Genomic DNA, 18,200 nt, shown 5'->3' on the forward strand with positions numbered 1-18,200 from the left:
CTTATAGTGTTCCATCTAGATATTCATAATTTTTTATTCTCTAATTTTGGGGTATAGTTTGTATTCTCTATTTGTTTTAAGGGTATGTTTACGTTGTGCTTGTCATTTGTTTAGTAATATTGTTTTCTATCAAGGTTTGTAAGGATGCCTAGGAAACCACGGTACAACATTATACGGGAACTCCCGAAAGATATCGGAACTAATGCCGGAACTGAAGAGACTACGGTAAGTGTTTGTGGTTAACATTTCTTAACGTAACTTTATGTGAAAATTAGATATCCTTCAATTGTATCATTGAGCCATGTTGTAAATTTTTATCCCGGCAAAATTACTAGTTTATTAATTAAATTAATTCTCAATATTAATTCTTTCTGTAAAATATAATTCTAAATGCTTTCATATTGCCTTAAGGTTGGGTCCATGACCAGAGGAGCTCAGACATCACGTGAGCAACGTGATAGAGCTCCTCCAATTTCGTCCTCAGCTAATAGAGCTCCGGCAACCCATATCAATGAACCGCTTCGTGCAGCGCGCAACGATCATAGGCTTGCGCAGTCAAGCTGTGCTGATGACCCTCAAACTCCCACAGAACGCATAGAGACTCGGCATCGCGCGGAAGTGGCTGATCATGAATTAGAGGATGAGGATTACGATCCAGAGGTGGATGAAATTCCGTCGTTTGATGACCACATCGACGACTTGTTTACTGCCTAAGAAGTCGAAGGTCAGCACAACAACCAGAAACGCAAAGATACAGATTTCTGGGAAGTTACTGTTATCGGTAAACTTTTTTTTCCTCCTATTTTCGTAAACAGTTATCTTTAAAGTCTTTACTTCTATTTTCCTTTTGTGCAATTATTAGATAGCAATTTTGTTTCCCACACACTTAGAGGACGGTGTGAGAAAAGTTTCTAGGCTGAGCGTGAAGGAGGCTATAACACTTCCTTCCAATACAAAGATAGTACTCCCATTTAACAAAGAGCTGCAACCGATTGGTCAGGTAGCTGGATTATTCAGTGGTTTCTTAGGGAGTTTGGGTGCGGATTATTCTCAATTCCCCATATATGCAGAGAGTTGGAAGCATGTGAACAAAGCTAAGAAGGAACATGCATACGACATGATTAAGGTACATCTTTAAGCTTCAACAATTTAAGCAATTTTGGTATTTCATTTTTTTTTTGGTAAGATCTTTTGTATGGGTAAATTATATGGTTGGTAAAATTTTCAAATTTTGTTTTTCACGTGTTTATTTAAGCACTTCTCATGTATACGTAATTACGACTGCTTGTACTGGATTTGAGTGTCATATTTTATCAATTTAAATTAGCCTGTAATGGTTGTGGCATTTCTTCAAGTTATCAGTCTTATGCTTGTTAGTTGGTCTTGGTTAATGACAATGTCAACTAATTGCAGCGGGTCTTTCACTATGAGGACGACGCCAGAGGAAAAATAAAGCGTGAAATTATGAAGAGGATAGGAAAGAACTGGAAGGATACAAGGCACAACTTGTATCATAAGTGTTATAAAGAAATAAGGACTTATGAGGAAAATCTTAAGCATCGCCCAAAAGGAATAGAAGAAAATGAATGGACCAAAGATTGACGTGGAGAAAAATTGCCGATTAAGAATTTATAATAAGAACAGCGTTGCAAGTACAGTTCTTAACCGACGAAAATTCCGCTTATCAATTTAGAAAGAGTTGTCACAGTTTAAGAAAAAATCTACTGGGAGTAGAAATCCCAGGTCGTCTCCCAACGATTTGACAAAAGAGTGCTAATTTATTAGTTAGGAATTTTTTCAAGAAATTTTAAGAGTTGGAGAACAGAAAAATAAATGATTGTAAATTAAAGCAACGAAAATTAGCAAGAGAAATTATATAATTAAAATAAGAACCTTGATCGGGGGAAGATTAATTGGAAGTTCTATCCTTGTTGAATTTTTCCCAAGTGTAATAGCAAGAGGTTGTTGTTTTCACTTAGTTAACCCTTACCGAATAAAGGAAAGTCAAGTGATTGAGCTAACTCTCATTCACAAATCCTAATCCTCTCCTATGGAAGGATTAGCGTTAGTAAATAGAGAGTTAGCCAACAACTTCCAATCAAAATTAATACTTGAGTATTCCAACTCAAGGGTCTCCTTTCAATCAACCCCCAAGTCAAGTTGGGAATCTACTCCATTGACATGAATACTACTTTCATAGGCATATAAAGGGAATAAAAAGAAGACATGATAAACTAAATAAAATAATAACTGAAAATTAATTAAAGATAAAAGTACTTATTTGCATTAATTAATTCCAAAATCATAAACATCCATATCTGAACAGGGTTAATAGGTAATCGAAAGAGTAAAGGAATAAGAAAACAAACTAGAATAATGGAAACTTCAACGGAGGTAGTGACTCTTCTCAATATCCAAATCAAAAAGCATAAAACTCTAAACTATAAATGTAAAGAAAACCTAGAGGAAGTAGTGTTTCTCTCTAAGATTCCAATCTAAAAACTAAAAACTATGCAAATGAGAATGTGTGTTGAGTCTCTGCTTGTCTCCTGGCTCTAGTCTGTGTTTCTGGGCCGAAAACTGGGTCCAAACTCAGCCCAAAATCCCCAGCGTCTTCTGCGTTTTCTGCACGTGTCGCATGTCACGCGTACGCGTCAATCATGCGTACGCGTCGCTGTGCAAATCTTCAAATCACGCGCACACGTATCGCCAGTCGGAAGAGACAAAGGTAAGCCTTGGTATTTTTTATTATCTCCACAAAAACATACATGTGTATATATATTACACCCCTTACATTTTATATTTAACATCTCTTTCTCATTTACATTTGTTATGTTATTTGTTCATAGAAAAAGTATAAACAGAACGCTTTAAATCGGAGCAAGCAACTTTACACACATACTGGGGGCTCCAAAACATTGGCAAGAAAAAAAGATGAAGTGGTAATAAGTAATTATTTGCATTAAGATTTTGATTAATCTTCCTAAATATGTTGTTGTTGTTTACATAATTGTGTCGATATCAATGATATAGGAAAAAGAGCAAGGAAGGCCCGTTGGTAAAGGAGAGTTGTTTATCATGACTCATAAGAAAAAAAAATGACTCGTATATCCATCCCGATGCGCGTGTTGTTAGTGTAAGTCATGTCTAAAAATTTCAAGCAACTTAGCTTAATGTATATATCGTGCTACTGTTAACTCGTGCCTTTCCAATGTGTTGTATATTTGTAGGAAGTAATTGCGAATGTTGAGAGGCAGGATGAATCCTCTAAGCACCTTTCACAAAATGATTCGCTAGCACAAGTTCTCAGAAAGGAGCACCCAGGACGAGTTCATGCCCTAGGTGCTAGACCATGTCCCACCCAGGTCTTTGGTAACGCTGCTGGACAACCGTTGGGTTCTGCAGAGCCTAATGAAGAGTACGAGAGGAGGATTGCAGAATTGACGGCTAAGCTAGAAGAAGAACAGGCGAAGAGACAGTAGATACATAAGGCCTTGGGATATCTAGTCCAACAGCGAGGAGGCAATTTGCCAGCTAAGGTTGCTGCAGAGCTGGCTTTTTTAGGCAGTACACCGGACTCGTCATGCACAGAACCATCTTCATCTGGTAATCACGACCTGCAACAAAATTTTGAATTTCAATCAATGTTCTTAGATACTTTTGCATTTAAGATTTTTTAGTGTTTTATGCTTATTTTTTTCAAGTTAAGCATTCTTACTTTATTTTGATGATGTTATGATAATCTCATTATATATGTTATGTTTGCATATATTTAGTTTGGTTTGTTATGTTATTTAACTATTTTACTTGGTTGCAATTTCTTTAAATTAATTGAAAATAAAAAAATTAAAGTTTAATAAACAGACATTTTCAAAAGAGGTAAAATAATAAAAAAAACATAAAATTTTAATGGCAATTTTGAATTTCGCTAGCAAAACAGTCATGTTGTCCATTTTTCTGATATTTAGCGGCGGTTATCACCCGCCACAAAACGGCTTTGTTTTCATATCACTGACATTTAGCGGCGATTGCTGCAGCAATTAAATAACCGCCGCGAAACTAATTCACATTTTGTGGCGGTTATTCCAGCGGTTGAAAAAACCACCGCTAACCATTTGCCCGCGCCCCATCTTCTAGCGTTTAATTAACCGCCGCAAAGTGTCGGTTTTGTTGTAGTGTACTATTCTCAGGTAAGGCATGGCAATTGTGGTCTTGTTGAATTAGTAGAAGTCCAGCAACAACTTGTTGCTCGAACACCAGTCTTTTATCGGCTGGAACAAATGGATGGTGGTGCTATTCTTGTTGGGTACATACGTCTCAAAGAGTTCAATGCATTGGCCAGAAAATATTTAGTTATTGGTCAGAGTTACTTTTATACACCCTTACAAAATTAGAAGATTTAATTGGCTTTCTGGATATTTATCTCTGTGTAAATAGATATTTTTTTATAGAATTTCGGGTGTTTTGTTTTTTGAGTTATCAGATCTTTTGCACAGACTTTGGAATGTTTCTTTTGTGTTACTCATCATCATGAACAAGAAGCTGACTCTTTCCATTAGCCATAATGTTGTTCGTGCATACATATACTGAAATTTTCACCTGTAAAAAATGTAATTATATCATTTATTGGATGAGCGTGTAAACATAATTATATTCTTAAGTTTTAGTTGACTAATCTTTGTTATTGTAACACCCTACCACACAGAGCTTTACTCTTAAGTCGTAAAACAGAGGTGGTGTGGTATTACGACCTCTAAAATAAAATAAGTACATATAATAGCAGAAGAATTATAATATGCTAGGAGCCTTGAAGAATAGAGAAAACAAAAATCGCGAAATAAAAGCGCAAAGCTCAAGGAACAAGTTAACTTGCGTGCTAAGGAAACCATAACTATTAAACATATGATAACAGAAGTAGGAATAGAGTGCCAAAGATACAAAATAACAAGCTCCTAACTCAGCCTGCGAAGTCAATACTGGCCGGAGAATATTTACACAAATATACATACATATCCAAAATCCAAAAGTACATATACACAATCCTGCCTCTACATAAACCTCTAAGAGGATAAAAAAGAACAAGTTATGCAGAGAGAAAGCTAAGTACATATATATCTATCATTGTACAACAAAACTACCCAGTAACCACTCCGCTTCAAGAGTCCAGACGCCTAACGAGGTGCCTCTCGACCTACATCTGAAAAACAACAACATAGTATGGAATGAGAACTGGAGGTTCTCAGTATGGTAAATGTGCCACACACATAATATATAAGGTCCTGGAAATGCCAGAGGAAATCCTAGAACGCCGACACTCAGAAATAGAGCTTAAAGTATTAAACAGGAGCCGTAAGAGGTGGTTTTCTAAGAATATTTAAACCTAGCTTAACTTAACCTTAAATCTAAGTCCCATACTGCCATTCCTTCATACCTTCAACTCCATCATGTATTTTCACAGACAAATAGACAGATAAAGACAAGTACAAGAAGGTTACAATTACTGCAGGTAACAAATACACATTTAACATGGCAAATACATATAGGCACACCCAATTAAAGCACAAGCAAGTAATTCAAGTATTATGCATATGATGCATGCCTGTCCTATGGCTGATGAGGCTTATCTGTCGGTTATCCAGCCAATCCGACAAGTCTGAATTGTCCTTAGACTGTCCCCCAACGTGCATCCCCAAGAGTCTATGCATAGCTTTATCTCAAATAATCAATATTATTCAATGGGGGTAACATTTTCGGGAATTTATATAGTGCCCGGTCACACTTACGTCGTAGGGTCAACAGAGTATCGAGTTTTCAACTTGGTACACGTGGTGGCAAGCAACGGCACTTAATCTAGGGAACCTCGTATCTCATATCATTAAATTATTCAAGCCATATAAATAATTCAATTATAATTCATCAACATCCACATCATTCTCAATCGCATCTCATTCATCATCATACATCAATCATATTCAATCCTTATCTTTCATTATCACACCTCCTACTCCGTCAATCAATAGTTCCAATTCAAAACATAATTCATTCTTTTCTAAATGAATCAAACTTAAAACATACTCATTTTTTTAATAACTCAAAATCAAACCCTATAACATTTGAATCTAAAATTTTTCAAATAATCATATAAACAAAATCTCTAATTTTTATAAAATTTCGGCAGCATCTCCTCTAAAACTCGGACTTTGCCACCCTTTTCGGGTCCAAACCTGCATTCTTTTCAATTCAACATACCCTTCCTCATCATCATAACAATCACCACAATAAATCTACCTCAGATCAACAATTAAACTCATACAATGTTCAAATCCAATAACCAAAATTCAACTAAGAATCATAGTTCACAAATCCTAGGCTTTTAACACAAAATACCTCATTATCACAACAACCTCCACAATAGTTATACCTCAAATCAATAATTCACCAAATCATTAGTTAATCAACAAGCACCAAACCAACCATGTTCATCAACAATAACATTCAACCATAATTCTCTCCAAATTAACATAACAACATTCACCATCCAAAATTAATAACTAATTATCCAATAAACTTCAACCAAATATATTCATCGACAAATTACTAAACATTAAACATACACCTGCATTCTAACTTATCCTATGGTCATCTAGCCTAAGTTTTCACAGAATATTATATATTAAATACAAGAAACCTAAACCATACCTTAGCCGATTCCCAAGTATTATTCCAAGACAATTTTTCTAAAAGAACACAGCCCTCAAAATCTCAACTAATCCGCTTCCTTCAAGTTCCAGTATTCACAATTTCAAGCTCCAATTATTTATTCACAACCTAATACACATTTATAACACATATATATCCAATTTAATACTCAAAGCTCAAATCCAATGAAATTAAAATAGAATTATTATATCCTGACCTTACTTAAGCTTCACATAAGCAAGAGTGAACGTTTTTCTCAAGTTAATTGGATCCTAAAACATCAAAGAGCAAAGAAATTCAATACCTCCACTTAATTTCCCAAAAATTGGGGAAGAAGAGGCTGAGAATAAAAGAGCAAGTTACCTATAAAATTGTTTCGGTAGAAACGTAGAGCTCGACGCAGTGGACGCGTGGCCACAAACAGTGCGGCGATCGGAGCTCGGACGGAGGAGTCACGGCAAATTGAATTTACCGTAAAGGTTGGAAACGTTCTTCGTTTCTCTCTTCCCCTAAATGTGTTTCACGCTGCCTCTGCTGAATGGGGAAGAAGAGAGGCTTGGGTTCATTAAATGCTAGGCCGCTTGGGCCCACGGGCCCAATTTGGGCCCGGTTCAATCGGTTTGGCCCGTTCGGTCCAATCTTGGACCATTTTTTTTGAAATTAGTGTCAAAATTCTCGTTTCGATGAGTTCTATCCTAATTTAATATAATATTCACATTTCTAATCTTCCTTATTAAAAATTAATTTATTGACTAATTATCTACTAATTTAACCGGGGTTTACATCCTACCCACCTAATAAAGAATTTTGTCCTCAAAATTCAAATTCAGTTACCTGAAAAGAGATGTGGATAGTCCTTTCGCATATCCAATTCGAATTCCCAAGTATGTTCCTCGATACCAGCTCGACTCCAAGCTACTTTTACTAATGATACTTTCCTTCCACGTAATCGTTTAACACTGGTGTTATCAATTCTTACCGGAATTACTTGTTAGTGTTAGATCTTCTCTTACTTGAATTGGTTTTGGTTCTAGAACATGACTTGCATCAGGAATATACTTCCGAAGCTGTGTCACATGAAACACGTCGTGCAAATTTAAAAGATACAGTGGTAAGGCAATTCTATAAGCTACCGGCCCAATTCTCTTCAGGATCTCAAACGGTCTAATATAACGGGGATTCAGTTTCTTAGTCTTAATAGCTCTTCTCACTCCAGTGGTTGGTGTAACTTTCAGAAAAACATGCTCCCCTTCCTTAAATTCCAAAGGCTTTCGCCTCTGATCAGCATAACTCTTCTGACGGCTCTGAGCTATAAGCATTCGACTACGAATCTTCTTTATCTGTTTAGTAGTTTTAGCTATCATCTCAGGCCCTAACAAACTTATTTCTCCAGTTTCATACCAACACAACAGAGATTGACATTTTCTGCCATACAGAGCCTCATATGGAGCCATTCCAATGCTCGCATGATAGCTATTATTATAAGCAAATTCTATTAATAGCATATACTGATCCCAGCTCGCAGGCTGGTCCAAAACACAAGCCCTTAGCATATCCTCCAAGGATGATATGCAGTACTCAAGCTTAACTGAGTCCCAAATGCGCGCTGAAAAGCTCCCCAGAACCTTGATGTAAAACGGGGATATCTGTCAGATATAATGATAGAAGGCATGCCATGCAACCTGACAATCTCTTTAATATACATTCGAGCTAATTCTTCCATTGTACAACTTATTCAGATAGGAAGAAAGTGAGCTAATTTTGTCAGTCGATCCACAACTACCCAAATAGCGTCACAACCAGATCGGGTTCTAGGCAACCCTATCACAAAATCCATTGCGATACTCTTCCATTTCCATTGTGGAATCTCTAAAGGCTGAAGGGTCCCTGATGGTCTTTGATGCTCAATCTTAACCTTCTGACGCGTTAAATATTTAGACACATGCAATGCCACATCATTCTTCATTCCTGGCCACCAGAACATTGCTTTTAGATCTTGGTACATTTTAGTGCTCCCTGGATGAATTGAAAATCCGCTCTTATGAGCTTCCTTCAAGATACTCTGTCACAGGTCTCCGACATCTGGCACAACGATTCGGTTCTTGAACCTCCACAAACCATCCTGTCTTTCTGATACACTCCACTGTTTTTCCTGTTCAACTACTGGTAATACCTTACGTGACGCTTCACTATCTTGATGAGCCTTCAAAAGTTCTGATTTAAAATCACTTGAAATCTGCAACTGACTCAAACACAGAATTCTAGATTCTTCTCTAACTCCCATATTCAAACCTTGAAATGCCTTTAGTAACTCTTCCTCTCGTAGCATCATCCAAGCTATATATAAAACTTCTGACTCAAGGCGTCCGCCACAATGTTCGCTTTTCTTGGATGATAATTCAATTCAAAATCATAATCTTTCAGAAGTTCCATCCACCTTTTCTGACGCATATTCAACTCTTTCTGCTAAAAAAAATACTTCAAACTCTTATGATCTGAGAAAACATGAAACTTAACGCCATAGAGGTAGTGCCTCCAGATCTTTAAAGCAAACATAACAGCAGCAAGTTCTAAATCATGTGTCGGGTAGTTCATCTCATGCGGCCTTAACTGCCGTGAGGCGTATGCTACAACATTCTGGTGCTGCATCAGAACGCACCACAAACCCTTCAGCGATGCATCACAGTACACTTCAAACGGTTCACTTGCCTTAGGTAACACCAACACGGGTGCAGTAGTCAACCTATGCTTCAATGCTTGAAAACTCTCCTCACACTCCAGAGTCCAGATAAAAGGCGTATCCTTCCTAGTCAACTTAGTTAAAGGTAAGGCGAGCTATGAAAGTCCCTTAATGAATCTCCGATACTATCCCGCCAAACTTAGGAAACTCGTAATCTCTATTACTGAAGTTAATCACTCCCATTTCATCGCTGCTTCTACCTTAGCAGGATCCATGGCTATTCCCTGCTTACTCACCACGTGACCGAGAAATTTTACCTCACTCTTCCAAAACTCGCATTTAGATAACTTAGCGTATAACTTCTTGTTTCTCAGAATTTGTAGCACTGTTCGCAAATGATCAGCATGCTCCTCTTCAGTCTTAGAATAAACAAGAATATCATCAATGAAAATAATAACAAACTTGTTCAGATACAGTCAGAAAATTCTGTCCATATAATCCATGAATACTGTTGGGGCATTAGTTAACCCAAAAGACATCACTGTATACTCATAATGACCATAACGTGTCCTGAAAGCAGTTTTTGGAATATCTTCATCTTTAATCCTTATCTGATGATACCCGGATCGCAGATCAATCTTAGAAAACACACCTGCACCTTGTAACTGATCCATTAGGTCATCGATTCTAGGTAGTGGATATTTATTCTTCACAATAATCTTATTCAATTGCCGATAATCGACACACAAGCGCATACTTCCATCCTTCTTCTTTACCAGTAACACTGGCGTTCCCCACGGAGAAACACTTGGTCGAATAAAATGCTTACCCAACAGATCTTCCAGCTGAGCTTTCAGTTCAGCCATTTCTAAAGGTGACATCCTGTAAGGAGTAATCGAAATCGGACCGGCTCCAGGCACCAACTCAATTGCAAATTTAACCTCCCGATTAGGTGGAAATTCATTAATATCATCCGGAAACACATCTGAAAATTCACATACAACCAGAATCTGCTCTAAACTCTGATTATCACCTAATACTCCCACAGTTAATAACATAATACCCTGACATTCAGTTCCAGAATAGTTTACTATCATAGAGTTCAAATAGTAACTATTCACCACAACAGGTGCTTCTGGAATTGACTTCTCAGAACAATCAAGCAAAACATGATTCTTAAATAACTAATCTCCCAACTATCACAGCGTGACCTGCCTGCAGGATACATCGTGTCCCCTGTCACCAATACTGAGCCTCACCTTGCAGTTGATAAGTTCCAAATTCAACCCATTGCTCCTCAGAAACCTGTTGAGCCTGTAACGTCCTTTTCATAGCCTGAATCCAATTATCTGCATCAGTGGGATTTGAGGTTCCCCTAAAAGTCGGAGGGTGAACTTTCAGAAATGTAGCAAGTGTCATAGGATTGTCCTCATCATTGTTGTTCCCATGAATACCCTGGTTTATCTTATTACCCAGTGCCTCGGCTGTTGACTGCATAGCTGCAGCCATATTTTCCAAAGTAGCCATAAAGTCTACTGGATCATTCCCTACCGGGCTAGGAGTAACGGTGCCTATCCTACTTCTACCTCGCTCGCGACCGCGTCCGCGAGTCGACATCTGGTCCTTATACACACTAAACAAGTGATATTAAGTTGATCAGTCTTAATATCACAGGTCTAATGCCTTAAGTTCCAAATGCATGCTCACAAATGTTTATGCCATATATATCAGTCAAATATCCTAATAGCACATAAACACATACACAGAGAATGTACAGAAGCACAATCAGTCCGTCTTTCAGGCTCTATAGGAACGAACTGCTCTGATACCATAATGTAACACCTACCACATAGAGCTTTACTCTTAAGTCGTAAAACAGAGGTGGTGTGGTATTACGACCTCTAAAATAAAATAAGTACATATAATAGCAGAAGAATTATAATATGCTAGGAGCCTTGAAGAATAGAGAAAACAAAAATCGCGAAATAAAAGCGCAACGCTTAAGGAACAAGTTAACTTGCGTGCTAAGGAAACCATAACTATTAAACATATGATAACAGAAGTAGGAATAGAGTGCCAAAGATACAAAATAACAAGCTCCTAACTCAGCCTGCGAAATCAATACTGCCCGGAGAATATTTACACATATATACATACATATCCAAAACCCAAAAGTACATATACACAATCCTGCCTCTCCATAAACCTCTAAGAGGATAAAAAAGAACAAGTTATGCAGAGAGAAAGCTAAGTACATATATATCTATCATTGTACAACAAAACTACCCAGTAACCACTCCGCTTCAAGAGTCCAGACGCCTAACGAGGTGCCTCTCGACCTGCATCTGAAAAACAACAACATAGTATGGAATGAGAACTGGAGGTTCTCAGTATGGTAAATGTGCCACACACATAATATATAAGGTCCTGGGAATGCCAGAGGCAATCCTAGAACGCCGACACTCAGATTATAGAGCTTAAAGTATTAAACAGGAGCCATAAGAGGTGGTTTTCTAAGAATATTTAAACCTAACTTAACCTTAAATCTAAGTCCCATACTGCCATTCCTCCATACCTTCAACTCCATCATGTATTTTCACAGACAAATAGACAGATAAAGACAAGCACAAGAAGGTTACAATTACTGCAGGTAACAAATACACATTTAACATGGCAAATACATATAGACACACACAATTATAGCACAAGCAAGTAATTCAAGTATTATGCATATGATGCATGCCTGTCCTATGGCTGATGAGGCTCATCTATCGGTTATCTAGCCAACCCGACAAGTCTGAATTGTCCTTAGACTATCCCCCGACGTGCATCCCCAAGAGTCTATGCATAGCTTTATCTCAAATAATCAATATTACTCAATGGGGGTAACATTCCCGGGAATTTATATAGTGCCCGGTCACACTTACGTCGTAGGGTCAACAGAGTATCGAGTTTTCAACCTGGTACACGTGGTGGCAAGCCACGGCACTTAATCCAGGGAACCTCGTATCTCAGATCATTAAATTATTCAAGCCATATAAATAATTCAATTATAATTCATCAACATCCACATCATTCTCAATCTCATCTCATTCATCATTATACATCAATCATATTCAATCCTTATCTTTCATTATCACACTTCCCACTCCGTCCATCAATAGTTCCAATTCAAAACATAATTCATTCTTTTCTAAATGAATCAAACTTAAAACATACTCATTTTTTTAATAACTCAAAATCAAACCCTATAACCTTTGAATCTAAATCTTTTCAAATAATCATATAAACAAAATCTCTAATTTTTATAAAATTTTGGCAGCATCTCCTCTAAAACTCGGACTTTGCCACCCTTTTCGGGTCCAAACCTGCATTCTTTTCAATTCAACATACCCTTCCTCATCATCATAACAATCACCACAATAAATCTACCTCAGATCAACAATTAAACTCATACAATATTCAAATCCAATAACCAAAATTCAACTAAGAATCATAGTTCACAAATCCTAGGCTTTGAACACAAAATACCTCATTATCACAACAACCTCCACAATAATTATACCTCAAATCAATAATTCACCAAATCATTAGTTAATCAACAAGCACCAAACCAACCATGTTCATCAACAATAACATTCAACCATAATTCTCTCCAAATTAACATAACAACATTCACCATCCAAAATTAATAACTAATTATCCAATAAACTTCAACCAAATATATTCATCGACAAATTACTAAACATTAAGCATACACCTGCATTCCAACTTATCCTATGGTCATCTAGCCTAAGTGTTCACAGAACATTATATATTAAATGCAAGAAACCTAAACCAAACATTAGCCGATTCTCAAGTATTATTCCAAGACAATTTTTCTAAAAAAACACAGCCCTCAAAACCTCAACTAATCCGCTTTCTCCAAGTTCCACTATTCACAATTTCAAGCTCCAATTATCTATTCACAACCTAATACACATTTATAACACATATATATCCAATTTAATACTCAAAGCTCAAATCCAATGAAATTAAAATAGAATTATTATATCCTCACCTTACCCAAGCTTCACATAAGCAAGAGTGAACATTTTTCTCAAGCTAATTGGATCTTAAAACATCAAAGAGCAAAGAAATTCAATACCTCCACTTAATTTCCCAAAAATTGGGGAAGAAGAGGCTGAGAATAAAAGAACAAGTTACCTATAAAATTGTTCCGGTAGAAACGTAGAACTCGACGCAGTGGACGCTTGGCCACAAACGGTGCGGTGATCGGAGCTCGGACGGAGGAGTTACGGTAAATTGAATTTACCGTAAGGGTTGGAAACGTTCTTCGTTTCTCTCTTCCCCTAAATGTGTTTCACACTGCCTCTGCTAAATGGGGAAGAAGAGAGGCTTGGGTTATTAAATGCTGGGTCGGTTGGGCATCAGGTCCGGTTCAATCGGTTTGGCTCGTTCGGTCCAATTTTGGACCGTTTTTTTCGAAATTAGTGTCAAAATTCTCGTTTCGATGAGTTCTATCCTAATTTAATATAATATTCACATTTCTAATCTTCCTTATTAAAAATTAATTTTTTGACTAATTATCTACTAATTTAACTGGAATTTACAGTTATGACCTTTCTCTGAAGATGGATACCTTTTTTGATGTAATTGGATTTGGACAGGGACAGATTTATATTGGTTAGTGTGGGGCAAGTGCCCCCACTGAGTTTTAAAAATTTTATATGTAGTATATAGTAAAAATATTTTTTCCCCCCACAAAGTAAATAAATTTGACCTCATCAGATTATTATTTAAATAATTATTTTATTGTTTTAATTTATTTGTGAGATAATTTGAAAATTAATTATATTTTATAATAATAAATATAATTATAAAAATAATTATCATGTTATGTATATTTTGTCCCCACTCATAAAATTTTTTGGATTCGTCACTGAATTTGGATGTATACAAAATTTGATTTGTAAATTCTTCTAGATATCATATGTACCATTTGTTCATCAACAAATAGAGCAATTTCTAAAACAGTTCATCTCAATTGTGCTTTCACAGATATTGAAGAATTGAATAATTATGAGAAGGCCTAAAACAAGGTTTTATTCTTGTGATTTCAATCAGACAAAAATTCACCTCTAGTGTGATTCATATTATCAATGGTCTTGCATGGTTATGAAGTAGCTTTTTATTAGTACAGTAAATTAATGAAGAAAAAAATCAAAAGAATATTTTACTTCCCAAAGTATTTTTTTAATTTTAAACAAAAAGTTTAATTTTAAACAAAAAATTTAACAATCAAAAGAATATTTTACTTCCCAAAGTAATTTTTTTCAACCAGTATATAGCAAATGATATTCCAAAAGAATGAATTTAATGATGAAATCAAATTTTTTATTTAAAGAATTATTTATATATATTAAAATATAAAATATATATTAAAAATAAAATAATACATATATTTATATACAAATATAAATTGAGTGAATTTTTTATATATATAATATTTTTATATTTGCATATATTTTATTTAGTAATATTTAATTTGCATGCGATATTTGTGTACGGTGCCATGTCCCACAGTAGTCGTGTTACAAGCAAATAAAGAATCTGATCTCTCTAGCATGATATTGTAGGTTCCATCTCATTCTTTCCATTTTGTCTTCTCTCCGACCAATTTGTAATTTAATTTTTCTCCTCATCAATACTAACATATATATAAAGCCAAAATTCAATAACTTTATTTGCTCCATCGTTTTCTTTTCAATTAATTTTAGTGAATCCCTCTAATTTTGTACCACCCCCAATAATTTTCTCTTAATTATTTGGGCCTTTAATTAATTGCTTTGCTTGACCTAATTATGTGCTACAAATATGTAGTTGATCAAATCCATGCATGCATTTATCTGAAGATGTTAGTGTACTACATTACATAATTGACCCTAGATTGTTCATTACATTTATACCCTTAGTAATATTAACTTTAATTATATACTGTGTGACCATATGATAAGTGTATATATACTTATTTATACTAATACGATTACTTATGGATCCATATATAGGTCCTAACTATATATATCTATGTAATGAATGTGTAGGGCGCATGTGACTAATTAAATCAAAGTTAACCAATTTTGACGAGCAAGAAAAAAGCAATTAAGTGACGTTTATTGTGAAATGGAGCACGCAAAGCTCACTTCCGTAAACACACCAACATGCTCATAACTCCGCTCTTCGCCGCGCCTTTTTCTTTGCCACTTAACCGTTTTTTATTGAGACAATGTGTCCAGAGATACTAAATTAGTGTATTTTGTGTCCATTATGATAGAAAGGATAGAAACAATAACAATGGACACAATTTATTTTTTATTTTTTTTATTATTCTTGTTAATTTTTCATAATTATATTTTTTATTATTATATTTTTCATCTCAAATTTTTTTAATGAAAAAAAATGAGAATGAATTGAATTTTCATAATTTGTTCTAGTTTATCACTAAACAGAATATAAGAACACAAAATTTTATATCTCTGCCCATTAATATCTTATCCTGTCTTGTTCTCAATATCTTGTAGTGTCCTCTTCTAAAAAACAAACGCAGCTTATATGATTGATGAATAAACAACTTTTTTGTGTAGAAGAAATTTGAAAGAGAGAAAAAAAAAACAGGGATATGATGATATAGCTTGTATTGTACAAGTAAGTACAAAATTCTTAGCTTTAAATAGCGTCAGAAACCGTTCCATGCCCCACGACTCCACCCTCCATCACCACTCCTACTATATCTCTCAATTTTCTGCTTACCATTAATTCACATTCACACACACACACATAAACACATTCTCTTCTTTTAATTAAAGTTTGTTCTCATTATCTCTCAAAGCACACACTACTACTACTACATCCTTTTCAATTCATTAATTCTACTATTATTCATCACGTTTTCCGAAATGGCAAAACAACTCCCTCATACTCTTCTTCTCCGCCATGCATTGTTTTGTTCCTTAATCTTCACACAAATCTTAGCCAAATCAACAACCTACAATGTGGTCAACTTTGGAGCCGACCCGACCGGCCTCAAGGACTCCACACTGGCCTTCCTAGGTGCCTGGAGCAATGCGTGCGGGTCCTGGCGACCCGCACGCATCCAAGTACCTCCAGGGCAGTTCCTGCTTGGAACTGCCACGAGGTTCGGAGGGCCATGCAACAACAAGGTAATCTCCATAAGCATGGGAGGGGCGACGTTGGTGGGTCCCTCTGACTACAGGGCCATCGGAGAAGCACTGCATTGGTTGACTTTTGACCAGGTCAGCGGCGTTAGGATTCACGGTGGCGTTCTTGATGCCCGTGGCGGTTCCTTGTGGGCTTGCAAGAGTTCGGGCCAACCTTGCCCAATTGGAGCCATAGTAAGTTCCACCAACATTATTATTGAAATTTGAATGAAAATGGAGTAGTAAGTGGGTTACGGGAATGGGGGGCATTACTGTCTTTTCAGCTAAATCCAGGTGAAAAGAGAGATGATGAAACTGTTTTGTAACCGTTCACTCTCTCTGTTGAAGCAAAATTGGCAAGTGTCCGAGGTAGACACTCAATAAGGTTTTGAACTTTTGATACGATGTTGTTGGTCCACAAAATAGTGTATCATTGTATATTATCATGCTAGGAGACTAATTAACGGATTTTTAGCTAACATATAACTAATGACTATTTTTTTATTGACTTTCTTTCATAAATTAAAAATAAACTTTGATTAATTAATGTCTTATGCATATTAATTATTTAAGAATGAAAAATTTTGCCATATAGCATTCCTATGTTATATAGAGTAGTATTTTTGTGTGGATCCTGTTCGCCAGATTTACGGCTTCAAAACTCATCACTCCCATGCACCTTTCATTCTTTATCGCCACCATTCCCACCACATGACAAAATAAATAATACAAAAATTAAACTCATGTTTATTCAATTTATATACTATCTTCCTAATAATTTCTTAGCGAATACGGAAAAAATATTGAATATTTACAAATTTAATAAAGAATAATGATATCACTCGTATTTTGATAGGGTTACTCATTCTTTTTAATAAATTTATTAAAGAAAATTATGTATAATAAAATAATTATTATCCTGATTTAAAATTAAGTGAATGATTATTTGTGGAAGCAGACACTTGGAATCACAAATTCCAACAACGTTGTTGTTACGGGGTTGACCTCAATTAACAGTCAACTGTTTCACATGATCATCAGTGGATGCAACAACGTCCAAGTGCATGGAGTGAAGATCATGGCCCCCGGAAACAGCCCCAACACCGACGGCATCCACGTTCAGTTCTCCTCTGACGTCACCATTCTCAACCCAAGAATCCGGACCGGCGACGACTGTGTCTCCGTCGGCCCCGGCACCAAAAATTTGTGGGTTGAGGATATTGCATGTGGACCTGGCCATGGAATTAGGTTTATTTCTCAATTTAATGCATTTGTTTTATTTTGTTTGAATTCAGCGAATGATTTCTGTTGGTTAACATTAAAGTAATTTTATAGTATCAGATGATAAAAAATTCAAAATTATCAAAGTAAGTAATAATTTAGTATAATTTGTAAGGGACAAATATTATTATTTCTAAATATAGTATTGTCATTCTTTGCTTTTGTATTTTTTAAAGATTATTCTCTAATATAAGTGACATTATGAGATAATCTTAAACTGTTTTACATAAAAACTAGAAACTAAAATTATTATTAATATATAAAAAAAATGACATTATTAAAAATGGAAGTGTCATGGTCTTTAATAATAGTACAGCTATTAG

General features: G+C 35.8%; 1 protein-coding gene across 1 annotated transcript in view; it reads left to right on the top strand.

Moving 5' to 3' along the window:
- The window catches only part of LOC107637568 (polygalacturonase-like), a 3,612-nt gene continuing 1,537 nt past the window's right edge, over positions 16,126-18,200 (top strand). Inside the window, exons 1-2 of the mRNA XM_016340971.2 lie at positions 16,126-16,791; positions 17,555-17,844. Of these exons, the coding sequence (XP_016196457.1) occupies positions 16,336-16,791; positions 17,555-17,844 (746 nt within the window). The 5' untranslated portion in view covers positions 16,126-16,335. The remainder of the gene's footprint in view (positions 16,792-17,554; positions 17,845-18,200) is intronic.

The sequence above is a fragment of the Arachis ipaensis genome, chromosome B04 (genome assembly GCF_000816755.2).
Source record: "Arachis ipaensis cultivar K30076 chromosome B04, Araip1.1, whole genome shotgun sequence".
NCBI classification, from domain to species: domain Eukaryota; kingdom Viridiplantae; phylum Streptophyta; class Magnoliopsida; order Fabales; family Fabaceae; genus Arachis; species Arachis ipaensis.